Here is a 26,936-nt window from a genome sequence, read left to right on the forward strand (position 1 = left end):
CATATTTCTACATATTTCTACTAACACGTGCAGATAGTTGCATATTCTCCAGCTTCACTGACTGATTCACTCCGTACAGTCGTAGTGTTGAACTCCTGATTGCGTAATGTTAGGTCTCTGAGTGTGGCGAGCGCTTGTTTACCCCAGTAAGCGGTAGCCCAAACATTCTACCAAATCAGCTCATTTCTGAGACCTGGACTGTGAAGGTGCATTTGTACGACTACGTGGGCTTCATGTACATGTGCAGAAATGAATATTCCCCCCTCTCTCTCTCACTTGCTCTCGACCCTTCTCATTAACGCTTAACCCTCTCCCTCTCTCATCTCCCTCCCCCTTCTCCCTCCTCCCCTCCCCTCTCTCCCTTGCGACAGTTGTTCTTGGTTATTAAGTTCCCTGCCCTGGGGAAGTAGAATTAGCTTTCGGAATCTCTGCACTTGTTCGGCTCCTCGCAGGGGGGAAAATGAGAAATAAAACGGAATGAAGAAGTTGAGCTTCTCTCTGCGTTCCACGTGCGTGGCTTTGGATCTCTCTAGGGAACGGCTACGGTTTCACAAATAAATATGTATTAAAATTACCGGGCGGACGGGATTCGCCTTTTGGTACTGGTGGGGATTTGAACTTGAAAAGCTTGAAAAGTTTTTTTTCCACCTTTTTTTTAAGAAACTGGGCGTTTTTTCTTCTGGTTTACTTTCCGTTCTGGTGTGGGGAGGGTGAAAGCTGGGAAATAATTCTGGAATACAGAGTTGGGACGCGCTTGGATAAGAAAACTGAGTGACGCGGAACAGACACACTGACCAGGAAGAGAGAGGGAGACCTGGATGTGGAACACAGGTAAGATAGTCCCTCTCCTTCCATGTCTGTGCGTCATCTGTGGGAGAGATGGAGTCTCAGCTAGGAGAGGATATCAACTAGCCCATCTCTTCCTAGGCTGCCAGTGGGCTAGTTTGTCATTGATTCTTCAAGAGCACTTGTTTTGAAATGTCCAGCAGACAGAGGCTGAGAACGTGAGCGGTGAAGGTGCAGGATATGTCACCAAGAGGTTCCTGGTTCAAGGCCACTGGCTCCCTGAGTGAATTACTGACCCTCCCTGTAAGTGGAGGTCCTGCTGTCAGAGACTCTGCAGCAGCAGTTGTTAATGCCATAGTCCTTCTAAAAGCTGGTTTAAACACTGTTTTTTATAAAGTATAGGATTTTCATTGCCTATGTGAGTTTATTGATTTATTTATTTGAGTAATAATGATGTAAATATCCTCCTCCGTTATGGGGTGTTATTGGTTACCTGCCTGCCTCAAAGGGGGACAGAAGAGAGGGTGGGGCGGCCCTGTGTGTTCTGAACCGGGAGTGTGAAGATGGCAGGGAGGTGTGAGAGAGTGACAGTCAACAGAGACATTCTACACACACCCACTCTCTCCCTTACCTCATACTCTCTCTTTCATCCGCTCACAGAGGCTGAGTCCCGGAGTCCAGCACACATACACTCTCTTTGCAGAACACAGTCGCACGCACCTGTGAACTCCATTACCCCAGACCTCTCTCTCTCTGCCACACGCACCCCCGATCTTACACAACTGCAGAGGAACGGAGTCGTTCAATACGGCCCTCTCTTGCACATGCTCGTAAGGGACACCCTTTCTCCAGAGGCCTAAGCACTGAGACCAGCAGTTAGCAAACCGACACATCAGCACGACTTCTGGGTGCCCCAAAACTCAGTCCTGCTCATGTTTTCATTTGCCAGCCATAGCTTTCCCATTTTCTGGTCCTTGCTCCCAAATTCCGCCACGATTTTTGTGTTGCTTTTGTTTGTTTCTTCCAGAGCGTGATGCAGAACCTCGTCATTTTAGTTTTGTAACTGTTTTTGCATGAGTATGGGTTTCTTGTACTGAAGAAAGTGTTGGTCCTGTCCCAGCCCAGCCAGGGTGGTGTCTGGCTCGGCTCAGGACGTGAACACAAACACCTCACTTTGCTCTTTATGGTGATCGCTGCTCACGGCTCAGAAGGGCAGAGGGAGGTGTATTATTATTTCTTGTTTTTATTTTCTGAATAAAGTGTTTGGATTGAAGTGTGATCTGTATTAAGTGATCATAACCTTTAAGTGCGATTCCGAGATGACGTTGTTGCCTTGAGTTTGACAGTTCACATAAGATCTCCCTGGTATATTGTAAATTCTCCTGCTGGAGTACCGGGAGTGCGTCTCAGTGGCCTGGTGAACGCATCTTCATTCTCTCCTGCTGGTATGGATTGGTCTTCTGTAGAAGTCATGCAATATGAAGGCCATCGATATAATATGTCTGTGCAGCTAGGGGCATTAACATTGAAAAATTGTCCACTAGTTCACTACTGCTCATTCCATCTAAAGCAGAAGAGATATTACTTTCATTTTCCTGGGGATGCACTCATAATTGACCTGACTCTCCTAGGCACAGCTTTGCACCTGTCTGGTTATTGTACTGACTTTATGAACCCATGACAAGGCTCCAGCGTGAGTTTATGGAAGATGACCTCCATTGACCCCCATCTTCGAATGGCTCAGTCCCCTTGTGGGGCTTGTGGGGCTTGGGGTAAAGCAGCTGGCTTGGATAGCTGTGTCTTTCTCTTCTTCTTCTCTCTCTTTCTCTTCTTTTTCTGTTTAATTAATATAAAGCACATGCTTGACATGTTGTTTCGGGGATAAATTGTTACAGTATTCACAAACACTTTGAGCTCAGACCAAGACTAAACCTAAACCGAACAAATCCTGCAGCAGATCTACCTGGCTTTCTGTACAGAAGAATCCAAAGGGATACTGACATTCAAAGTATTCTGAGACACCTTTCACTCCCCTAGAGGGGTACATCTTGGTAAATCTCCATCATTCAGCTGAAAGTTTTGGTTTGACCTGTGGGAGTTGTGGCACCCACAGTGCAAGCAGAGTGGGAATCTTGGCCTGGCTGAATTGACACAGAATGGGTCCATATGGTTTGGACAGATGATTTTTCCAGCACTGCTGTGATAATATTGGAGCCCCTGTTCCAGACATCACAGTCTGTATCCAGGACTCAGACCTAGAAAGATACCTTTCAGGCCCCCTGATCTCTGACCCCTCTCTCTCGGCTGCCTCTAAATTCATCACTGGGATGTGAGAGGGAACAGAACAGTGAGACAGGAAGAGGAACGCGAGAGAGAAGATTTGTAAAGGGAAGGACAGTGACACAGAGAGAGTGGAGCAGAGCACTGGAAATAATAGCTTTAATTTTTGACAGTTTTTGTATAAATATTTATCAGAAGGGAGCAAAGTTTAGAAAAATTCTCCTGCAGGAAAGTTCAGGAGTTCAGGGTTTTGGTGTTGTGACATTGCACAGCTCCACCACAAGAGGGCAGCAGACTCAACAGAGTCTTTGGCACCACTGTGCTGCACACTGTTGCTCTGTTACATTTGGTTTGGGTGCAAGTGAAGGTTAATTCCACTCTGAAAAGCAGAAAGAAAAAGGAAATGCAGTGTTTTGGCTGTTAGGCAGGTAAGGTGACTCTCATACGTGGAGAATACTTCAAACATTGTGTTTTCTTTCTACCTTTCATTGTAGAACCCCTGCCTGCACCTTTGCCCACATATGCACACACGCCAACGCATGCTGACGGAGCTCCTCACTTGAACCTCTGTTCTGGAAGGACACTCTAGCAAGGTTCTGTGCATCAATTATAAAAGTAGATGCTGATACGCAGAAATAACACATCTCTGGTGCAAACAGGCGGTACCAAGTGCAAACAGGAGAAGTCTCAAACAAGGCAGTCTCTGCCATAGCTTGACCCTTCAACATGGCGCAGGGCGCTGGCTTGTGCTGGTGGCTGGTGGCTATATCCCAGGTCCGGGAGTGCTGTGGATAACTAGTTCTTTTCCAATGATTTGAACAAGAGCAGGTGATGTCCAGGTCACCGAGTGTTTGGAGCTCCTCTAGAAGCTGTGGGACTATGGCTTTCCAGGTGCTTCCCAGGCACAGGGGTACAGGCTCCTGAGCTGTAAAGGTTTAGATGGAGGTTTTCTAGAGTGGTGCCCCCCCCTGAGCTGAGCCATGTCCTTGAGAGCCCCCCCCCCCCCAACCAGTACGGACGACACTAACAGGACTGGGAGCTCGCCCCCTGCGCCAGCCACACAGGCGTCTCGTGGCAGGCGGGAGAGAGGCTTTCTCGCTCTCTGAAGCGGTTTTTATGGATCAATTGATCGATTCCTGAGAGCGATAAGCGGATTTGGCCGGCGATGACCCTGGCATGGCTGACCTGCAACTGGGAGCACGAGAGAGGGAGAAAGGAGAGACCGGAAGGGGAACAAGGCGAAGGGGAGCAGGCAGCACAGAGACTCGGGAGAGGCCTGAGGGGTAGAATCAACCCTGCTGACACGGAAGGGGGGGTGCAGACGGGGAGAACACAACCGGGGGGGACGAGGGGGACACGGGAGGACGAGAGATGTGTGAGGAGAGAGAGTGTGGCTCTGTGCATGTGCCATGTTCTCAGTGTCCCTGTTGACTCACAGTCCCTGCAGTGTCTTCGCCGTCCTGACCAATTTCTCGCGATGAGAACCCTGCTCTGAACTGGACTGGACCTGACAGGGCGGGGGAGGGGAGGAGAGGTCCTCGTGATGTGCAAGGCACAGACGGACAGACGGAAGCAAGGCTCTGACGCACACAGACCCGCCAGCCTGACGCACTGAGTGTGGGTGCGGGGAATGCAAGAGGAGAGGAGGAGAGAGAGGGAGAGCATGGGGGAAAGACCGAAGAGGAGACTGAGTGTGGGAGACGGGGAGAGAGAGCGAAAAAGCTCGTTTCCATGATGAGAAGTGACAGGCGGCTGCAAATCCTCCGGGCTGGTGCCGGGCAGGGATTGGACCAGTCACTGATGTGGAAAGAATTTGGGTAGAGAGAAAGGAGGTGTGTGGGTGAAAGGGCTCATGTGCCTGGGAGGCGGGCAGGCGAAGGGGGGGTGGCGGCAGTGGAGGGGCTCTGTTACCCTGGCCCAGGACCGCTTTCACGAGCCCTCCCCGTCAGCCTGCCCCCGGTTCCTGGTCTCTCGCATGCCACAGTGCAGAGCAGGGCAGCGAAGCTGAGGCAGAGAGAGCGCCGTATCGCACAGGGCAGAGTAGGGTGGAAGAGTAGCATTAGTATACTGACACTGCAGCACAGAATAATACAGAGTGAGATAGTGTGGGTCAACATACAGCAGTGCAGTGGGGGAGTGTAGAGTATAAGATAGGATAGGACAGCGCAGTATGTGATAGTTAAATTACAAAAGGGTTGGAATAAAACGGTAAGGAATGGTGTGGGACAGATGTGAAGACTACAAACTGTGCGGTGCAGAATACTGCAGTACCGCGCTGCCTGGTTCATGTCATATTGTGTTTATACTGTACGTCCTTCTTTGATTTCTCTCTCCTTTCCCAGTCTGGCTGTTTCTCTTTCCCAGGATGAGAGAGGGGAGATCTGGCTTAATTAATTTCGCTCTTCTCTCCTAATCGTTGCCCTCTAATCAATCGCTGGCTCGTTAACTCCTGCGAGAGAGGCTGTACTATACGTGTCTTAAGCTCTTGGCTGTTTGCACTCCGTACACTGAGGTGTGATATGCAGAACAGAAAAAAAGGGGTCCTACACCAGAGATAATAAGGTTATTACAACGACACATCCCTTAAGTCGAGTCGGTTCAGAGCTCACCAGGGCTGAGCCCGGTTAGTGCTGGGTGGGGTGGGAGACCTCTGAGGACCATGGTGGTGCAGTGTGGTGGTGGACCAGTAGGAGGCACTCTCTCAGACACAGATGCACCAGCCCGGGTATGAAAAAATGCCAAACAATATTTTCTTATTTTTCTCCTCTTTATCTGTCTCTTTCTCTCCCACCCCCTAATCTTTCCAGACCTCTCTTTGGCAGTCCAGCTCTGGCTGTCTTTTCCTACCTCTCCCCTCCCAGTTACTCCACTCTTGAACCTGGCAGACCACAGTAAATACCTACAAGGGCAAGCAGCCCCCTGGGCGACTTAGTGCTCTCTCCATGGCAGAGTTGAGCTCTGTCCTGCAGCTCCAGGGGCTCCTGCGCTTATCCCTCATGCACCCCTGATATGATGGGTTATGACTGTGACGACAGGCAACCAGGGCCTAATCATAATGGCTGCTAGCTCTGGCAGAGCTGGTTGACCTGGGTTTAATTGAGACCTCACCTACCAGGGAGTAGTGAGAGAGGATGGATTTGTCATGGATTCATGCCAGTAGCTATATCACCCTACAGCTCACAACTGGCAGCCCACTGAAGCACAGCAGGTGTGAGCCTGGCCAGTACCTGGATGAGAGATCTCCTGGGAAAGTTGAGGAAGACCAGGGTGTGCTTGCATTGTGGCTTGCGTGGGTCCCCAGTATGACAGGGAAACTATTGTAAAAAAGGCAGCGTACGTCAGGTGAGACATAAAACCCAGGTCCTGACTCTCTGTGGTCATTAAAAATCCCAGAGCATTTCTTGAAAAGAGTAGGGGTGTAACCCCGGCGTCCTGACAAAATTTCCTCCTGGCCTTCACCAATCATGGCCTCCTAATAATCCCCATCTATGAATTGGCTTCATCACTCTCTTCTCCTCCCCACTGATACTCTCTATCCCCCATCTCTCTATCACCCCATCACTTTCTCTCCCCTCTCTCTCTGTCCCCCATCTCTCTATCACCCCATCACTATCTTTCCCCTCTCTCTCTGCCCCCCATCTCTCTCTCCTCCCTCTGTTCTGTATTTGGGGGAAGGCTGTGGTGACAGTGGATCCCTCTCCTCCTATTTCACGCTCTCATCATGACATCCATTAGAGTCCTGATCACTGGCGGCTCCTGAGGCCAAGAACAGCACATTAGCAGCCGGGCCATTGAGCGCGACACGGCCCTGCGCTGAATTATTAACGAGCCCCACTGCTAATGAGGAAAGCCGATCTTCCGCGGTCCTGCAGCGCATACTGCAAAGGGTCACATTCCAAAAAAGTGAAGGCGGAGTGAGGGGGGCTGTCGAGAGAGAATGAGAAGACAGATGCAGAAGAATGATGGAGACAGGAAGGGGAAGAAAGCGAGGTGTGGAGGAAGGAAGGGAGAGAGAGTTCTTCACGTCAGTTCAGGTGCCAAGCTAGTGTCACAGTAATGTCCTCCCCACACCACCACTTCCTCCCTCCCGCTCTGACCCGATGAGCCTGGACTGCAGGAGGGGAAGTGGTGTGGGGACAGCATGTCAGTAGGACAGCGGCTAAAGACCTGGACTGAGTCCCCATCCTTCACGCATTAAGCTGAAAGATGAATCCTCATGCTGCATCTCTGAAGCAATTGAGACTGCGTATCGATCCAGTTGTCGAAGGAACAACCTGAAAAGTGACAGGACAAGGTGCTGCCCCGTGTGTACCCCCCTCAGAGCTCAGTGTGTCTGCGTTGGCGCCATGCAGGATTTCACAGCGCCTGCCACCCTGTGTTTGTCAGGGTGTAAGATTGTGGGTCAGAAGGCTATCAGTGTGGGGACAAGAGACTATCTCCATAGATGGAGGAACTATTGACAGATCTGTTTTTTTTCAAAACCTATCTTCTTTTAAATGTGAAAGTGCCAAGATTGTTTAGGTCTGCTTTCAACCCCCTCCCCCCCCCGATTGTGTTTTATTTTCGTTTTGGTGGAGTTCAGAATCGAAAAACAGAACGCGTGTCTGTAGGAAGTCCCCTGAAAGACAGGAATACAGATTGGAGCGCGCGTCTGTGTGCCACTGTGTGAGCGTGCGTGGCGGTGTGTATGCATGTAGGGCATGTGAGTGTGATCCAGTGTGCCAGTCCATGTGAACGTCACTGTGTGCTTGCGTGTGTGTCGGTTCTGATCAGCGTGTGTGTGGAATTGTGTGTGTGCCGGGCGTGCTGTTGTTGCCGCGCAGTGAGCGATTCTCAGTGTCAGCCAACAGCCTTCTTAGTATTCTCTCCACTACCCACTGACTCACACTGCGCGGGCCAGGGGCGGGGGGAGGGAGGGAGGGGGGGATTAGAGAGGTAAGCAAAGGAGAGAGAGAAACAGAACTTGGGCATTTTTTCACACCCCCAGGCTGGTGTGTGTGTGTGTGCATGCCCGTTTGTACAATCTCTCTCCTGCACAGAGGATTAATCTTCTGACAGCTTTGTTAAGCTTTTCCTTTCTCTTCAATTCCTTCGGCCCTCAGCCTCGGCCCTGAAAGGGTCCTGCAGACCTCACAAGACAGCCGCCTCAATGAATGGGCCCAAAAATAATAGCCCCATCCCGCCCCAAGCCCCCAGCAGTCCATCCTTCTCTGAGCACAGACTATTCCACGCGTACCCCACAGCCCCCGGCTCGGAGCGATCATTGGCATTTGTCTTTTTACAGGGCGCAAACAGAGGGGCCCTTCACAGTTCACAATTGTTACTATAAAAGATATACAGATGTTGCATTTTGTTTTGTTTTTGTCTGGACATCTGGAGGATTTCAGCACCAAAGAACCCAGCTTCCCTCTCCCTCTTTTTCGTTCTCTCTCGCTCTCACCAGCCTTTCCATCTCCCCCTCCCCCCCCCCCACGATTATTCCATCTCTCTTCACTGGTCAGCTCTCACCCCCCTCCTCATCTAACCCTCCGCCCCCAACTCCTGCTCGTCTGTTCCTCCCCGTTCTCCCTCCGTCCAGTTTCCAGTCCACATCTTCTCTTTTCTCCTAAAAATCAGCTTTCTCTGAAAACAAAAAAGGCACAGGGTGCCCCAGAAAGACCTCGGCCCCCTGCCCCGCCTGTGCAAAAGAGTCAGAAGGAGAAAGAGGTCGAAGCTGGAAAAAGCACTTTCCTTGTGGATAAAATCGAGGAGAACCGGTGGGATGGAAGAGGGCGGGAGAGGGGAAGACTGAAAGGTGGGAATGAACAAACAGGTGGACAGACAGGCTTGGGGCTTGACGCAGGAAAGGAGGAAGAAGACAAGGAGGGGGAGAGAGGAGGAGAGGGGGACAGAGTGGTGGAAGAGTGGCAGTGGAGCAATGCTGTCTGCTCGATGACATTAAAACTCTGCAGGGATGACAGGGGGCACTCTGCCTCCTGATTGGCTGGCCCTGGCTGAGGCTTTCACCAATCAGGGCTGAGGCATGTAAGGTGCCTTTAGGTTATACCCAACCCAAAAAAACAAGAAGCAGAGAGAGAGAGAGCGAGCGAGGGAGAGCGAGGGAGCCAGGCAAGCTAGCTAGCGTTCAGTGAGCAGGCTCCAGTCCGAGAGTGTGACTGAGCTGGAGCAAGCCATCCTGCTGAGATCTCTCCGGAGCGCGTTTGTCCTCGCGTGCAGGTTTTTTTTCCTGGTTTCTTCCAGTTTTTTTCTGTGTGTGTGCGCGCACGCTTGAGTCTTTTTTTCTGTGGGGGGGTTATCGGCACGGACAATCTGCTCCATTGACGGCGCGCTTTCTGCCCCCCCCCGCGCCCCCTCCGCCTGCCCCCCATCCCCGCAAAAATAACACCCGTCCGCCAAGCCCAAAACACTCGCAACACTTTCCTGTTGACACAACTACAAACTAGACAGGGCTCCGGAGCAACACCTTCAATTGTGACCAAAACGAGGGGTGAGCACAGCTGTGCACCCGTCTCCTGGAGCGGACGGCGGCGGGAACGACGGAGAGGGGGCTGCCGAAGACACCGGGCGTTGAACCCCTCGTTTGTTTGGGGTTTTCCTGTGACCGGGACAAGAGCCGCGCCAGCAGGGAGAGGCAGGTGGAAGGGGAGCGAGGGAGAGAGCAAGACGGCTTCCTCCGTTCTCGGACCCACGCGTATTTGAGGGGCCAGCAGAGAGAGTGGCAGGATGATTCTAGGTACGTCTTTCGACCTTTAGGGGTCAGACCTCTTGCAGGAATGATGGATGTCTTTTTGTGGCTGGGGGTGGTCTTTTTCTTTCTGCTAATCTTGTTGGTTGTTTTATCGGGGGGGCAGGAGAGTGGGTAATGTTCCAGAGAGAGTTGGTGCTTCGGAGGATAAGGGGGGCTGTCAGCTCAGTGGAGCAGTACTGCCGACTCCGGTCTGTAGCATTGAAGAATTAAAGACTCCTCTCATTGTCCTGCTCGGTCCCAAACTCTTTGTGGAATTCTGTGTTCTTTTTTCCCCCCGAGCAAATCCATTGATCTTGTCTAACCTGTTGGCAAGAGACGGAGAGTGGGGAGAAGGAGGAATTCCATTTCAACTGGCTATTCCTAGACCCCCCCCCCCCCCGCCATCTTCCGGGCCCCAAACTGCGTTGATTTTTCGGGGATGCAGACAAAGCGTCTGTTGGAAAGGACCGGATTCCGGAGCTGGTGTGTAAGGATCAGCTGTCTGCTCCTGGTGCTCCTGTGGAAGCCAGCGGGGCATGACATGGCACAGCGCTGAGGAGCGCAAGAGGGGACTGTCTTCCTTTACACTCTGACAAGTTCCAAATCTGACCTGCAGCAGCACAAACCCACCTTCACCACTGTCGTTCGACTCGCTGTTTGTTATTTTTTTGTCAGTTGTTAAGCGCATTCTTTGGTTAATCCAAGGACCCCCCCACCTCCTCCTGATATCACCCAAGGGCGAGACAGTTATTTTGGGAAGGTGCGTGTGTGGAGAGAGTGGGGGGCAGGGTTTGCTCTCTCACCTGGAGCTCTGATCACTGAGGGTAGCTGTGGCTCCTCTGAGAGGCGTACTGCGTTCCCGTCTCGCTATAGACACGCACACACAGCTGCCATGGTGCTGCTGCAGCGCTGTGTACCTGAGCCTAGGTAAGAGCAATGGCGGGTGGTGCCCTGTAAGGAGGTGGGTAGATATCTGGCTGGAAGCACAAGCAGACAGACAGGTTTCTAGGCAGTGTTGGTGTGGACTGCAGGCTGAGCTCTGCAGTGGGATTGCACTGGCGTTCCGAGCCTTCTTCCTTGCCGGGAGCACTGCCTTCACTGAGGATCAGTGACTCCTGGGTTTTTAATGGACTTTGAATTGATGAACTTCCCAGACAATTGGGGGGTTGGGGGTGGGAGGGTAGAGGATCAACAGCAAAAAAAGGACAACAACAAAAGGAAACACAGGCAAGATGGGCAGAGATCCAGCCATTGGTCAATATGGCTTTGCTGAGTTTCGGTGACACATAGGTGTCTCCTGTGCATGTGTGTGTACAGTTACATAGTGTTGGCACTTAGGATTGTAACTGAATTCACATATACATATTGCTAATGTCTAGCAGGAATGAGTGTGTCTTCAATAAATGGAGAGCAGGAGTCAGTGACATACATACCCGCAGGTTCACAGACAACATTAATTGGTAATCGTGTCTTAGATACAGGAGGCCCTACAGGTGTTGTGCAACTGTCTACGTAAATACAAACATTATATATATTTAAACCAAAGGCAGAGGGACCTTTGTATAGATGAATATGTTATTACAAACTCTGTAGTAGCCTTTCTGAATTTTATTTTTTTATCTGATTTTAGTTGGGGGTTTTTTTCCCCTGAATGTTATTTTCTAGTCATTGGTAGGCAAGCTGGCCACCAGGGGAAACCCCCTCTTTAGGCACAGTGTTGGGGAGATGGCTCCCACAGGTCAAGGGTGATAGCTGTCCCAGTCGCTCGGAGTGGGTCTTCTCTGTCGGAGCCGTCCCAGTCACGTGGAGTGGGTCTTCTTTGTCGGAGCTGTCCTAGTTGCTCGGAGTGGGTCTTCTCTTTGGGAGCTGTCCCAGTCGCTCGGAGCGGGTCTTCTCTTTCGGAGCTGTCCCATTCGCTCGGAGTGGGTCTTCTCTGTCGGAGCCGTCCCAGTCTTGCGGAGTGGGTCTTCTCTTTCGGAGCTGTCCCATTCGCTCGGAGTGGGTCTTCTCTGTCGGAGCTGTCCCAGTCACGTGGAGTGGGTCTTCTTTGTCAGAGCTGTCCTAGTTGCTCGGAGTGGGTCTTCTCTGTCGGAGCCGTCCCAGTCTTGCGGAGTGGGTCTTCTCTTTGGGAGCTGTCCCAGTCGCTCGGAGTGGGTCTTCTCTTTCGGAGCCGTCCCAGTCGCTCGGAGTGGGTCTTCTCTGTCGGAGCCGTCCCAGTCTTGCGGAGTGGGTCTTCTCTTTCGGAGCCGTCCCAGTCGCTCGGAGTGGGTCTTCTCTGTCGGAGCCGTCCCAGTCGCTCGGAGTGGGTCTTCTCTGTCGGAGCCGTCCCAGTCTTGCGGAGTGGGTCTTCTCTGTCGGAGCCGTCCCAGTCTTGCGGAGTGGGTCTTCTCTTTCGGAGCCGTCCCAGTCGCTCGGAGTGGGTCTTCTCTGTCGGAGCCGTCCCAGTCTTGCGGAGTGGGTCTTCTCTGTCGGAGCCGTCCCAGTCTTGCGGAGTGGGTCTTCTCTTTCGGAGCTGTCCCAGTCGTTCGGAGTGGGTCTTCTCTGTCGGAGCCGTCCCAGTCTTGCGGAGTGGGTCTTCTCTTTCGGAGCCGTCCCAGTCGCTCGGAGTGGGTCTTCTCTGTCGGAGCCGTCCCAGTCGCTCGGAGTGGGTCTTCTCTGTCGGAGCCGTCCCAGTCTTGCGGAGTGGGTCTTCTCTGTCGGGGCCGTCCCAGACGCTCGGAGCGGGTCTTCTCTGTCGGGGCCGTCCCAGTCGCTCGGAGTGGGTCTTCTCTGTCGGAGCCGTCCAAGTCGCTCGGAGTGGGTCTTCTCTGTCGGAGCCGTCCCAGTCGCTCGGAGTGGGTCTTCTCTGTCGGAGCCGTCCCAGTCGCTCGGAGTGGGTCTTCTCTTTCGGGGCCGTCCCAGTCGCTCGGAGTGGGTCTTCTCTGTCGGAGCCGTCCCAGTCGCTCGGAGTGGGTCTTCTCTTTCGGGGCCGTCCCAGTCGCTCGGAGTGGGTCTTCTCTGTCGGAGCTGTCCCAGTCGCTCGGAGTGGGTCTTTTCTGTCGGAGCTGTTGTAGTCTCATGGAATCAGTGATGTGAAAAGTGGAAATTCCCGCAGTTTCAGTGTTGGAATCTGTGGTATTGAAGCGTTGCTCTGGGGGCTGGGAGACAGTTATACAGTGCTAGTATCAATATCCCGCAAGGCACAGGACGGCAAGTGCTGCAGCACACACTCCAAGTGAGACTGATTAAAACGAGGGATGGAGATTTGTCTCTGCCAAAGGTGATGATAATTTTTATTGTTTTTATTATTGATATTTCTTTGGCCAGTGTCCCGGAGAATTAGGAAAGTGGCTTAACTTCATTTGTTCTTGAAGAACAAATCCCTCCAAGAATATCTTTTGCGCTCCTTATCTCTCTGCATTTCAGCTTCCCTCTTTCCCTCTCTCTCCTTCTTTCCCTGAATTTCTCCATTCCTTTCTTTCTCCCCTCCATGTCTTCCTCATTCTCTCCTACTTCCTCCCTCTGCCTTTCTCTCCCCCACTCTTTGTCTTTTGACCTTGAGCAAAATTGTGTAGCTTGGGGGCGAACTGCAGTGTTAAATGCCAGAATTTGAGAGCGCTTTGTTTTGTAAGCATCATGGGTACAAATGTATTTTTTTTCCAAATCAGCCTAATCACATCTTCTGCAGCATGTTCCTGCTGTATGTTTGCCAGAGCCATCGAGCTGTGGGCAAACAGGCGTCTACACCATGGTATCAGCAAGGAATAAACACTGATGGCAGTAATAAGCCATGTGAGCTGACTGTTGCTCTGTGTTGCTGTCCCAGGACAACACTGACCAAATGCGGAGTTGTTGTTGAGTTTATGCCAAGCCTGTTGGTTTAATGTAAAATGTTTGTTTTCATTAAGAGGGCCTTGCAATTTGTGTCTTATCTTTAAAGGTGGCAACGATTACATGTAGAAACAGCACCAATTGCCATGATGTGTTCACAGAGCATTCTCCCTGTCTCTCTCCGCCTGTTTGATTTGTCCTTTCTCCTTGTTTGACTGGCTCTCCTTCTGTTTGGCTCTCTGCTTGTTTGACTACCCCTGTTGCTCATGTAGAAAAAGTTCTCATATGTTTCTTTGCATGTTTAACTGTCCTTGTCTCTCTCTGCCTGTTGGACTGGCCCTGTCTGTCTCTCTGCCTGTTGGACTGGCCCTGTCTGTCTCTCTGCCTGTTGGGCTGGCCCTGTCTGTCTCTCTCTGCCTGTTGGAATGGCCCTGTCTGTCTCTCTGCCTGTTGGACTGGCCCTGTCTGCCTCTCTGCCTGTTTGACTGGCCCTGTCTCTCTCTGCCTGTTGGACTGGCCCTGTCTGTCTCTCTGCCTGTTGGACTGGCCCTGTCTGCCTCTCTGCCTGTTTGACTGGCCCTGTCTGTCTCTCTGCCTGTTGGACTGGCCCTGTCTGTCTCTCTCTGCCTGTTGGACTGGCCCTGTCTCTCTGCTTCGCTTGTGTCGTCCTGTCTGTTGGGACACAGAGGAGCAGCAAGAGGCGCCCATCCACGTGCTCCTAATCTCCGAGGATCAGGTGGAGCAGAAACAAAAGCCTCTTTTGTTGATGGCTGCTCAACTTTTCTTTTCTTCTTAGTTTTTTTCCTCTCCCCCCTCTTCTCTGTCGTCTCTCTTATCTCCCTCTGTCTCCTCTGTCCAGAATGACGCAGCTGTTCCAGAACTCTGTTGTTCGCCCCCCACACTCCCGCCCTCTCCTTCGCCGGTTTTGCTTTGGGTCGTTAACGACAGAGATGATTTCTTTTGTTACGGGACTGACTAATCAACACAGTTTAAACCTGATGCATTCTGAACACAGAGGTCGTACCACACCAGACACAAAACGGAGCAGACACAAACACAGCAGTGCAGTGATGGCTTGGGCTCACACATCCTGCAGGGCTTGATGGAGATGCTTTTGGAACAGGCTGAGGCGTGACCTCTGTGGCAGTGCTGTGGGAAGAAAATAATATTTTTTTTGGGGGGGAATGGATTCTTTCTAAATAGGCTTTCCAATATTTATGTCTTTACTACCTTAAAATACTGTTGCAAAACCATCATTGCTGTGTTCAACTCAGTGGTGCATGTCTCCATTCCTTGAGGGCTGTTGTTGTGTCTCTGGGTGTTGTTCTGCTCTGCCTTTATTGAACTAATTGAGCTGATCTTGATCCACTTAAGTGGACCAATGGAGAGCTTTTTAAAGGGCTTTGGCTGTTAAAGGTATATTTATTAATCTTTGATTGTTGTTGAACAATCGATTGTCTGAAAAATACTTAATTTGCAGGTCTGAATGCTTTAGCAGCTGCACCTATAGTTTTAAAGGCAACCAGCATATATCAGCTCACTAAGTGTATGCATTTTAAATAGTTAAACAGCTCAAAACAGGCATACAAACACGTATGCTTTAGACTGAGGGGTCTGGTGTTTTATTACCGTGTTTTGCGCCCGGTGGCACCATGAATGAGTTGGTCTGTAACACTGCAGGAGGTGGTGGTTGTCTGAATTATTTGGGGGTGAGGAGACAGTCACAGGCCTCCCTACTTTAGGCAGAGACAGTCAGAGCCCTGGTCTAGCAGTGGTGCTTAGCGAGATGGGCTGCGCCATCAGTCACAGGGGCTTAGGGAAAAAGGCTGTGATTCCAATCCGAAAGGTGTGGGAATTCTAGATTAGTAGTCTGTCCTCTCTGGACGGCCAGGCCTGTCTATGTCCCGTTTCTGTCCAGGCTGTGGTCGCTTAGCCTGTCCTCTCTGGACAGCCAGGTCTGTCTGTGTCCAGTTTCTGTCCGCCTGTGTCACCCAGAGAACGGAGACCTTCAGGGAATGGGGAGCCACCTGTTATGGAAATATACCTATCAAGGAAGCCATGAGAGAGAGCTCTCACCTGAGTAAAAGAAATCTGACGAACCCGGTGCGAATGAAATTATTAGAAACCTGACAGAAGTCTTTTACGTATCTCTACTCCTTTGGGAATCCTGTGTGACAATCCAGCAGAGCAGCTGACCTTTGGGATTCTTGTGCTGGCCTTTGGAGCTGGCCACCCTACGGGATTGTCTTTGGTTTGTCTTGATATCAGGAATCGTTGTATTTCTGTGTGGGAGAGATGAATGAGGTTTGGGTAGTCTTAGTCTAAATAAACTCTGCACATCTGTGTTTGTAGTATAAGAAACGATGAATGTCAGTTTATTGCAGATGTTACGTAGTCAGTCTCACTCTGCAGGTGAGAGAACAGACCCCACCTGTCCTGAGTATGACGCACCTGTTATAATCACCAGAGTTTGTCCCTTTCCTTATTATAGAACCAGGTGGAAATGAGGGAGGCAGGGATCGCATTTCAGAGGCTGAGCAGTGTGCGTGTATCTGAGTGCAGCAAAGTGTGGAGCTGTGTATGTTGGGGTTACTGTGAGTGTTGTTGACTTCAGTGTTCCTTGCATCACTCCCTCCCAACCCTAGACACACACCTGATTACAACCTTTGTCAGACAATAACACACACACCTGACCAGAGCCATTGTCACACAAACACACATGTGATCAGGGCCATTGTTACACAAAACACTCACCCCGCTGATCAGTGCTATTGACACACATGCACCTGATCAAAGCCATTGTCACACACAATACATATACCATGCACGTCCAGAGAGAACAGCATGAATTTGAATCCCAGTGTACATGTACATATGGCAGATAAAATGCTCTCACACACCTGCTTGTAGCCATTGTCAGATTGTCAAATACACACAAATCTGATTAGAGTCATTATCATACAAACACACACCTATCAGGGCCATTATTACACACACATGCACCTGATCAGAGCTATTGCATACACACTCACCCCTCTGATCAGAGCTGTTGACACACATAGGCACCTGATCAGGGCCATGGTCACACGTACATACACAAACTGTTCAGAGCCGCTGTCATACACAATGCACATGCGGCTAATCTTAGCCATTGTCACACAAAACACACACAAATGCACCTGATCAGAGCTATTGAAACCCCCCTCTGATCAGGTGTATTGTCACGCACACAGGACTTGCTGCTCATGCAGGGTGAACACAGATTAACAGGTGGCTGACAAAGAGCAAACAGCATCACTTATTAAACGAGTCAGAGCCAGGGCTGCATGTTAATAAGGATGGTGGCTGTGTATCTCACCAACAATTAGCCTCCTATTTACACAGCTATCTCCTGTTGCGCTGTGAAGAAAACAAACCTCTCTCTCCCCTTTCTTTTCATTCTGTGTGCAGGTAGAGCAGGACTAAACTGGGAGTCCCCTTCTCTTTCATGGCCTCTATATTGTCAGTTGTGGAGAACAACTGCCCTAAATGAATAAAATCATTAGAGGAGATAATAATTTCATGTTCTTTTACTTTGTCTTCCCAGATTGTCAGAGGGACTTCTCCTGTACTGTAGGCTTGCCTCACTGTGCCTCTATAAGAGAGAAAAGTGGTTTGATGTCCCTTATCATTAAAACAGTTGACAGGTTCCATCTGCGGAGTACTGGATTAATGGCCCACCCTCTTTTCTCCTCTTCCAGCGAGCATCTATGTCAGGCCCTGTGCAACACACAAGGACAGAGCCGCTCCAGGTGATGGCAATGTTTGTGCCTCCTCGGTTTTGTGCCCAGTGCGGCGTCTGTACCTCTCGGAGGTGGCCAGGCCCCAGATGACGCTTGCTCGCTGGAGTTGTAGGCTCACGCTCTCTGTAGCGGGCAGAGTTGGAGGTTTGCAAGGCTCGTCCTGGTGATTTATTTACCTGTTTACTTCCTTGCTGTGCAGCGGCGACAGCAGCCCATGAGAAACCGCGAGCGCGCAATCACACATTTCACAAGCCAGCGTCGTTCCTGCACTGGCACGCCATTCCAATTAATTCCAGATCATTTTTAATCAGAGCAAGGAATCTAGCAATTACTAAAATGGACTTACTGTACTTTGCTCTACGTGGCAAAATACAAAACAACAAAAGCAGGCTTGATTTGAGGAAGAGTGTGAACAGTAGTAGCATGAGGAAATGGGTATTAAGCTAAGCTCTCAGAGGCCTGACAGCTCACAGAAGTCACAGACTGCAGAAAGAATTAATTTTACAGGGGCGTCTGGATCGCTGTTTCCCAGATCGCAGTTTACTGTACTGCACCATGGAGAGAAACGTGTTTGGGCAGGGTGCGATCATGCTGGAGGCGGCGGGAGGGAGGGAATGGCATGACGCACACCGGGGCCACACTGCGGTGAAGGAAAGCGCAGGGGCTTCTGGGAGCCTCAGGCAGTCAAGCCTCTCACTCAGGGAGCAGCGGGAGCTTGAGGGCCCAAACCCAGGGTTCGACCCAGGGTTGTGTTACTGGCCTGCTGTGGTCGCGGCAGCTCGGGTAGGCAGGGCGCTGTTGGCACAGGACGGCTGGCCGAATCTCTCTCTTGGCATTGCCATGTGCTTGGCACCCGCAGGCTTCCAGGAGCGACCACACCCCCCTTTGATCAGCGGTTCTGAATCCGATGGCTCAGTAGTCAGCAGTGACCGTCCATGGTGCGAGACCCAATGCGCTGTTCCCCCCTCCCTCTCACCACACGTGCTGCTTTCAGTAATAAGCTAATTACTGATGCCATGCAATGCATTTGCTGAAAATCTGACATGTAGAAGCATGTACTGGGCAAAATGTTTAAATATTGACGCAGGCTAAATGCTTATAAAGACCGCAGTTTGTGTTGATACAGGCGGTGATCTGGATCATGCAGCTCATTTGGAAGAAAGGGGAGTTTTTCCAATTATGAGAAACGCTGCTGTCTGCCTCTTCTGGTAACCGACACTTGATTCGGGATGGCACTCACCTTCTGAGCTCAAGCCTCCACAGCTTGGAATTAATCTCTGTTATGTTTCTAATGCAAACACACGGCTCACGCAGCGCTAGCAAACACAGCTCGATAAGCACATCCAGGCCGTCAGCGCGGGGATGAGCACAAATGCGCCGACTCGTCGGGCACCCACCGAGCGCCCCTTCCGTGTGTCTCCATCTCACTGCCCGTGGGACTCGCGGCTGTACGGGAGAACCCACCTGCTGGGCGAGAGGCAGCAGAGGTGCGGGGCGGTGAAGCATACAGACAGAGGTCCAAGGCCGCAGGTGGGGTGGCGAGGTCAGGAACCAAAGCGGGGCACCGGAGACAAAACAAACCTAGGGACTAGCGAGTAAGTAGAGAGCTTGAGAGACTCAGAGAGAGAACTCTGCAACGGAGCCCAGAGGAGAGTCTGAGTGGACCTTAAGTACCCCCTTGAATCACCCAGACAGGCGAGATCGTAACTGCCTCCAGGTGATTCGGGTCTCCTGTCCACTGCTGTCCATGGAGCCAAGCGCTAGCTTTACCTGCGGAGCAGCAGCTAGGGCAAGCCTGACATCGTGGACTAAAATACAGCAAGCGCACATTGTTCTTATTTAGCAATTAGTGTGTCACTTTCCAGTAGCCCTGGCTTTACCACTATCTGTGAGTTTAAGAAAAGCTCACAAGGGTTGACGTGGTGTTCCTGTGAGCATATGGCATGGTGAATGGTCAATTGCAAGCCACTGGTGGGTACAAAATGGGCACATTTAAAATTGCTCACATTCAAGCGGGGGAGGTGGGGTTCTGCTGGGCTCTTGTGACTGTGTAAGGATCACTGCTGATTGTACCTGGGTCAGTTCCTGTGGTTGTGTATTCAGCTGCGGGTCCATGTGGGCCATCGCAGACAGCCAGCAAGTTTGGGGCCGGCAATGGTCAGCGAGTGTGGCTGGACGCTGGGAGCTGCGAGCTGCAGTGGAGCCAGGGAGAGTTTCCTATATTGTGTTTTGCCCTGGTGAATGCCCTGTTTTCCAAACGAAAACATTTAGGTTAGTCTCTTTGTATTGTTGTTCTGTTTGAGTGCCCTGAGGAACAAGAGATTTTACAGGGTGACTTAAAGGAAGAAGACATTAGTAAAGGAAGCAAGTGGAGCCAAGCATATGAATAGGAAATTCTGAATTGGCTTGGTACCGGCATGTTACATGAGACAACAGGGCAGGGCCAGCAGCAGAATAGAGCAGAATTACATCAGCCCAATGAAACTGTAAACGCTTACATCTCCAGTGTTATCTCACAAGAACAGGGATGATCAAACACCTGGGCTTTTCACCTCAAACCAGGGCAAGGCTTTGACACAGTTCAGGGATGTAATTGACTTGTCTAGCTTGGTAATAGGTGTTACGGAAGGTCGTGACTACTTGGTCATTAAAGTTCCCACGACACTGTTTGGAAGAGGAGGGGTGTTCACCCCGGTGTTCTGGCTAAATTACACTCTGGGTGGCACAGTCTGGCCTCCCTACACCTCCCCCTTAATCCACCTGGAGCAGCAGTATCTTCCTCCCCTGAGCTGCTGTGCAGTGGGACAGCTGTGTGTCACGCAGGTGGGGCTGCTCTTCACTGGGGGAGGAAGCGGGTCCTCTCTTAGAGTCTTAGATCCTCAGCCCTGTACAAGCTTATGCAAAATATAAGAATATAAGAACGATTCCAGTCCCTTAGGTAGTAGCGAATTGAGGATCAGAGGATCTCATCCCGCTGTTACTTAAAAGAAACCAGGTTACTGGCTTCAACAACAAGGTTGGTTTTTTTTTTTTAATCTTGACTTGAGCTGTATGAAGGAACCTGTCTGCGTGGAGGAGTGGTTGATTTCAGAGTGTCCACCAGCTCACCTGGCTGGTCTCTGAACGTGTCCTGTAGGCGCTGTGCCAGCCTGAGGTCCTGCAGTTTGCAGCAGCAGGTGCTGATGAGCCATAGCTTGCACACACTCTCTCATTGCATACGCATTGTGCTAGGAGCAAACATCTTCCAGTACGTGAACAACCCGTGGTTTTTACCCCGCATGTACCAAGATTGAGGGAGGCTTGGATCCAAGATGCTGCGTTTAATGAAAAGGAAGTTCCGTAGAATTCCGCACAAGGAAAAAAATTCCTCAGGGTCTCGTTGTCGCCGGGCTAGGGTTTCACCGGCATTCCAGCCAAAATCAATTCTCCTTGAGACAGAGCGGAGGTGGGGGTGGGGAGGTGCAATGCGATAGCTGCCCCTGGGGGAGGGATCGAGAAACAGCTCCCATGAGCACAGGACGGCTCACACCTGTCTCCCTCTCATACGCACACATGCCGAGACACAGCCTCTGTCCCGGGGATACAAACCGCTGCAGTACAGGACCTTCACAGTGCTTAAATCTGCTCCTGCCCACCACCCTTCAACACATCTGTTCAACACTAAAGGAATTCAGTCCCTTTGGCCTGCCCCTTGATCTGTCCTGCCTTGTGTTGACACATACTGATTCAGTTCAGGTGGGTAGCTGCGTCAGCATGCGTAGTCTGCAAAGGAACAAGTAATAGGTTTATTCCACGCAGAAAAGAGAAGAAAGAAAACACAACGTTTCGGCCGTGGAGCCTCCTTTAGGTCTTCTTCTGACACCTGAAGAAGGCTCCTTCAAGGCTGAAACGTTGTGTTTTCTTTCTTCTCCTTCTGATTCAGGTTTGCTCTTATCATTAGCTCCTTCCAGGGCTCTGGCGTTCCTGGTTTCTAATGTGGCGACCGAATGATGTGCGCAGTGTGCTAGCGTTACCAACTGTCTGACTGTAATATTGCTCCCCGCACTTTGTGTTCTGCCCTTTTCTCTCTCGGGTATTTAACAATGTCATATTAAATATGGATAGAATTTCCTTTCACCTGAGTGCTGCTTTCAGGCTTGAGTGTAAGTTCCAGGATCCGGTGTGTGTGTGTGAGAGGGTGCAGGAGATGGAGGCAGCACTGCTCCAGCAGACGTGGGGCCGTCCTGACTCGCAGACTGCTCCCTGGAGACGTGGCGGGGGCGCAGCGGGGGACAGGATGAGTAGGGTGGGGCTGTAACATGTTGCCATTCTCTGTAATCTGCCCTTGGGGGGGTGTGATCATGGGTTCTTAAGGAGCCAAAGGCGTCCTGGTTTACTTTCAGGAACTTCAAACAGCACAGATTCATGCTCTGTAAAAGCTATCAGAGTTCTAACAGTGCACTGCACTACAAAGTGACTTTCAAACAGTCCAACCTGTTACACTTACGGTATGTGAACTTAGCGGTTTTGTGCTCATACGTGCTACCTCATGTTGTCCTGATTGTAACTGTTTCAGGACTCCTTGGCCAACACAACAAGTGGTACTGTAGCTAGCACCCTGCACCCCACAAGAGGCAGCCCACTGATGCTAAACAAGTGTGAGCCTGGCCAGTACCTTAATGGGAGATCTCCAGGGGAAGCTAAGGTTGCTGCTGGAAGAGGTGTTTGTGGGACCAGTAGGGGGCGCTCACCCTGTGGTCTGTGTGGGTCCTAATGCCTCAGTATAGTGACGGGGACACTACACTGTAAAAAGGCGCCGTCATTTGGATAAGAAGTAAAACCAAGTTGCTGACTCCCTGTGGTCATTAAATATCCTAGGGCATTTCTTGAAAAGAGTAGGTGTTACCCAGGTGTCCTGGCCAAATTTCCTCCTGGCCTTTGCCAATCATGGCCTCCTAATAATCCTCATCTCTGAACTGGCTTCATCACTCTGTTCTCCTCCCCACCGATAGCTGGTGTGTAGTGAGCACAGGTGGGTGCTACACTGCTGGTAGTGGAGGGGAATCATCATCTGTACAGCGCTTTGAGTGGAGTGTCCAGAAAAGTGCCGCTATATGAGTGTAAGAAATTATTCATTATTGTTATTAAGTAGTGTCGGGCATTGTGGTGGACCTGGAATTAGAGTAAAATAGGAGTAGCATGGCCCCTGTGTGATTTTGATCAGATCAGCAGTCCAGCCTTGTACAAACGCAGAAATGACCTATCTCCCTCACCAGCTGCTGACTTGAGGTCACCGCCGCTGCCTTGTCCAGCCCCAGCGCGTCAAGCGTTTTTTTTAAACTTTTTGTACCAGTTTTGTTTCCTGTCCTTTTCTCTCTCTCACTCTCCCGCCCTCCCTCCATTGCACGCAGCCTGAGCCACATCTGCCGGTCTCCGAGAGGCCTGTCCTGACACGAGTGCTTCTCTCCTTCTTTCTGGGCCCCCCGAGCAGCAGCACCAGTTTCTAATGGGGATTACTTTTGGTCTGTTGAGTTTCGGTGTGCGGCTGTGCTCTCGCCTTCCCCCTGTCCTCTCTGGGCTGCTCAGCCTGCGAGCTGCTGTGGATTTCCCTCTCCGCCTCTCTCCCTCACTCCTGGCTGTCACTTCAGAGCTCGTCTCCTCGCCCCTGCGCTCCCCCGGCTCTCCTGACAAGAGGTTCTTCCCGGAATCAGGATGCAGTGTGTCCCCAGGAACAAACCGCCTGTCCTATTACCCCCCAGGGCACAGCTTAGTATAGGATGTGGGGGGGCTAGTGTGTAAGAATGGAATTGGACTGTGGGGTGCAACATCTGACTGGGGTGCTAGTTGTAGGGGTCTGGGGCAGATGGTGTAGGAGACTGGGGTACTAGTTGTAGGGGTCTGGGGCAGATGGTGTAGGAGACTGGGGTGCTAGTTGTAGGGGTCTGGGGCAGATGGTGTAGGAGACTGGAGTACTAGTTGTAGGGGTCTGGGGCAAATGGTGTAGGAGACTGGGGTACTAGTTGTAGGGGTCCGGGGCAAATGGTGTAGGAGACTGGGGTACTAGTTGTAGGGGTCTGGGGCAGGGGGTATAAGAGACTGGAGCAGAGGGTATAAGAGACTGGGGCAGAGGGTATAAGAGACTGGAGCAGGGGGTATAAGAGACTGGAGCAGAGGGTATAAGAGACTGGGGCAGAGGGTATAAGAGACTGGAGCAGGGGGTATAAGAGACTGGAGCAGAGGGTATAAGAGACTGGAGCAGGGTGTATAAGAGACTGGAGCAGAGGGTATAAGAGACTGGAGCAGGGTGTATAAGAGACTGGAGCAGAGGGTATAAGAGACTGGAGCAGGGGGTATAAGAGACTGGAGCAGAGGGTATAAGAGACTGGAGCAGGGTGTATAAGAGACTGGGGCAGAGGGTGTCCTGGGCCTGAGGCAGTGTAGTGTCAAGGTTTGTGTTGATCCCTTTGCAGCACATTCCTCATCGAGCGGCAGTCGTGCTGCTGTCTGCAGGGGCCAGCTTGCGTTACACAGGGAACAATGATGGTTGTGTCTGACACAGCAAACAGCCCAGGCCAGCACTTTTCTCACCAGCTTCACCCACCTTGAAAACCAAGGCGAGTGACCTCTAGCAAAGCATCCTCTCTCACTTCCTCTCTCTTTCTCTCTCTCACAGCTCTCCACTCTTCCCTCTGTTTCCTTCTTCCCTCTTTTTCCCTGTCCTCCCTCTCCCCACTCTCCCTAATGTCCCTCCCTCTCTCTTCCCCTCTCTATTTTTGTCAGAAACAATCACTGGATTTTCCGTTTGAGTGAACAGTTCTGCCGCAGTCGGAGAGACGTGGGGAGAGGTGTAGAGGGGAGGGGGGTTGAGAGGGAGGAAGGATGTTTATGAAAGAACGAGGGATCTGAGAAGGGAGATGGAGGAGAGGAGAGGGAGGGGGGATGCTTTAGGAAACCTCTTCTGATGTGAAGCAGATCCCCTGTCTCACAAAAATGCTTTTTCTTATTTTGTATTGCCTTGTAACCAAAGAGCTGAGGAAACAAACTCCAGGGTTTTTCTTACATGTTCTGACAATGAACACCCTGCATCCCTGCACTCCATCCACTGAGCTACTGAACACCCTGCAGCCCTGCACTCCATCCACTGAGCTACTGAACACCCTGCAGCCCTGCACTCCATCCACTGAGCTACTGAACACACTGCAGCCCAGCACTCCATCCACTGAGCTACTGAACACCCTGCATCCCAGCACTCCATCCACTGAGCTACTGAAAACACTGCAGCCTAGCACTCCATCCACTGAGCTACTGAACACACTAAATCCCTACACTCCATCCACTGACCTACAGAACACACTACAGCTAACCACTGAGCTACTAAACACACTGCAGCCCAGCACACTAACACTAGAATACTGAACACACTGCAGCCCAGCACTCAATCCACTGAGCTACTGAACACACTGCAGCCCAGAGCTCTGAAATTGAACTACTGAACACTCTGCAACCTAACACTCTTAACGCTGAGCACCCCTCAGCACAGAACATCTGATGTAGCCCAGCACATCTGCCTGTGTGTGGGAGAAGAGAGCTGCCAAAGAGAGCTCTAAATAATACATATTGATATACGCATTTCATTTATTACTAAACAGAGAATCTTAAAATAACATCTGAGGCATCTTCAGGGAGAAGAGAGAGGGTTTTTAATCTCCAGTTTCTTAACACACGTGGGCACACACACACACACCAGCACACTGAGTTCTCTGCAGATCACCCCCAGACAGCCACACACACACGCTGGCCTCAGGCCGCCAGTCTTCAACGAGAATTTTCTCAGATCCCTGATTTGCTCCTTTCCTTCCCAAAGCAAGTGCAGCCCATGTCTTTCTCTTCCTCTCCTGGTGGTTAATGAGTGTTTGGGGGCTGGGTGGCGTACGGAGCCGCTCGCTGCCTGCTTGTCAAACAGCCTGTCACCGCAGAGACTGTGCTGAGACGGAGGCAGAGCCAGGGTGGGCTGAGCTCGTCGTGGAACTACAAAGGTGTGCATTCCTTCGGAGAGCTGCTCCACTGCTCTCGCTCGGTCTGTCTCTCTTGCTCGCTCCCCCCTTCTCTTTTCTAAATTTGGAAAGAATGGGTCGTGTGTGCGCGTGTTTGCATAACGATTGCACTGGTTATAAAAGACCAGGAACAGTAACGGCTCCAAAATCCTGAGCATTGCAAGCTTTTCTTGGGTTGGGGTCCCCTTCTCAAGAAATCACTGTCAAGGAGACCCCCTCCTGGTTCACATACACAGTCAGCATGAGAGTGTTCATTCTGGATGCAGCCAGATTGGCAGTGGAAAATTTCCATCGTTTTGGGGAACAACCTCCCCACCCCCCGAGAGCCCACAGAGCATCCGCAGACACCTGCTTGGAAAACACCTGCTCTGGTCCATTCCTTGCGTAGGATAGGATTGTAGCAGTTTCAGTTTTGAATTGGTTTCCACAGGGTTTTAAAATTGGAGCACTACTCTTCAAGTTGGAGATAAGGAGGAGGAGCAGCATGGTGGCACAGTGGGTAGCATTGCTGCCTCACAGTGCTGGGGTTCAATTCCAGACATAGGGTGCTATCTGGGTGGAGTCTGCATGTTCTTCCCTTGTCTAAGAGAGTTTCCTCCGGGTGCTATGATTTCCACCCACAACATCCTGGTAGGTTATGTGGCTTCTGGGGAAACTGGTGCTGTTGTGAATGTGTTTATGTCTGTGTGTGCCCTGCAATGGACTGGTGTCCCATCCAGGGTGGCAGTAGGGATAGGCTCCGGCTCAGCTGAAACTGTACTGGGTGAAGCACTTCGAGAATGAATGGATGTTCTTCAGAGTGCTCTGCTTTACCCTGGGTCTGACTGAGAATACTGTTAGAGGGGCTGGGGAAGGAGAAAGAGTGGAGAGATGAGAGAGGAAGAGAGAGAAGGGGAGCATGAGAGGGGGAAGTGTAAGTGAGAAACTTGAACAAAAGAGAAATGGGATGAGAGAATCGGGGAGAGAGAACGCTGTGCTCGGAGTGCAGCAATACCACATGGAGAAAAAGAGGGCTCTGCAATTAACACTTTTAATGTCTAATTAGTGAAGCGAGCACTCCCAGAACGCAGCGTGGGGGCGAAGGGTAGTGGGGCAGAGCGGGGCGCCAGCTGTCGGCGCCGCAATCACGATCCGCTCCCCACTCCACTCCGGAGACGGGGCTTGTGATGATATCCGCTCCAGCATTCCCTCCAAGTCCCTTTCAAGGGGAACAGAGGAATGTAAAAAGAAAGGAAAAGGATCTGTTGTCCCAGCTAAGCGCGGTTTGAGAATGTAACTAGTCTTCACTCGAACCTGGTACGGCTCTTTTTGCTCCCAGTCTGCTGGGGGGGGGGGGCTGACCTTAACGATTGCATTTTCTAAAAAAGTGACCGCTTTTCTGACGCAGGCAGTCTTGGTGCTCCTCTGCAGCAGAGGTTAGAATGGAAATTTCAATTAATTTGCTAATCACGTCCTCTAAAAAGACTTCCTATAGCTGGAGCAAGCTCCGACCGCGCACTTCTAAATAAACCATCAAGC

At 51.1% G+C, this 26,936-nt stretch overlaps 1 protein-coding gene across 1 annotated transcript in view; it reads left to right on the forward strand.

Annotated features, from left to right (window-relative positions):
* Positions 1-693: 693 nt before the first annotated feature.
* The window catches only part of znf385a (zinc finger protein 385A), an 87,102-nt gene continuing 60,859 nt past the window's right edge, over positions 694-26,936 (forward strand). Inside the window, exon 1 of the mRNA XM_088913022.1 lies at positions 694-831. Within this exon, the coding sequence (XP_088769148.1) occupies positions 819-831 (13 nt within the window). The 5' untranslated portion in view covers positions 694-818. The remainder of the gene's footprint in view (positions 832-26,936) is intronic.

The sequence above is a fragment of the Atractosteus spatula genome, chromosome 1, assembly GCF_055471065.1.
Source record: "Atractosteus spatula isolate fAtrSpa1 chromosome 1, fAtrSpa1.hap1, whole genome shotgun sequence".
Lineage (NCBI taxonomy): Eukaryota > Metazoa > Chordata > Actinopteri > Semionotiformes > Lepisosteidae > Atractosteus > Atractosteus spatula.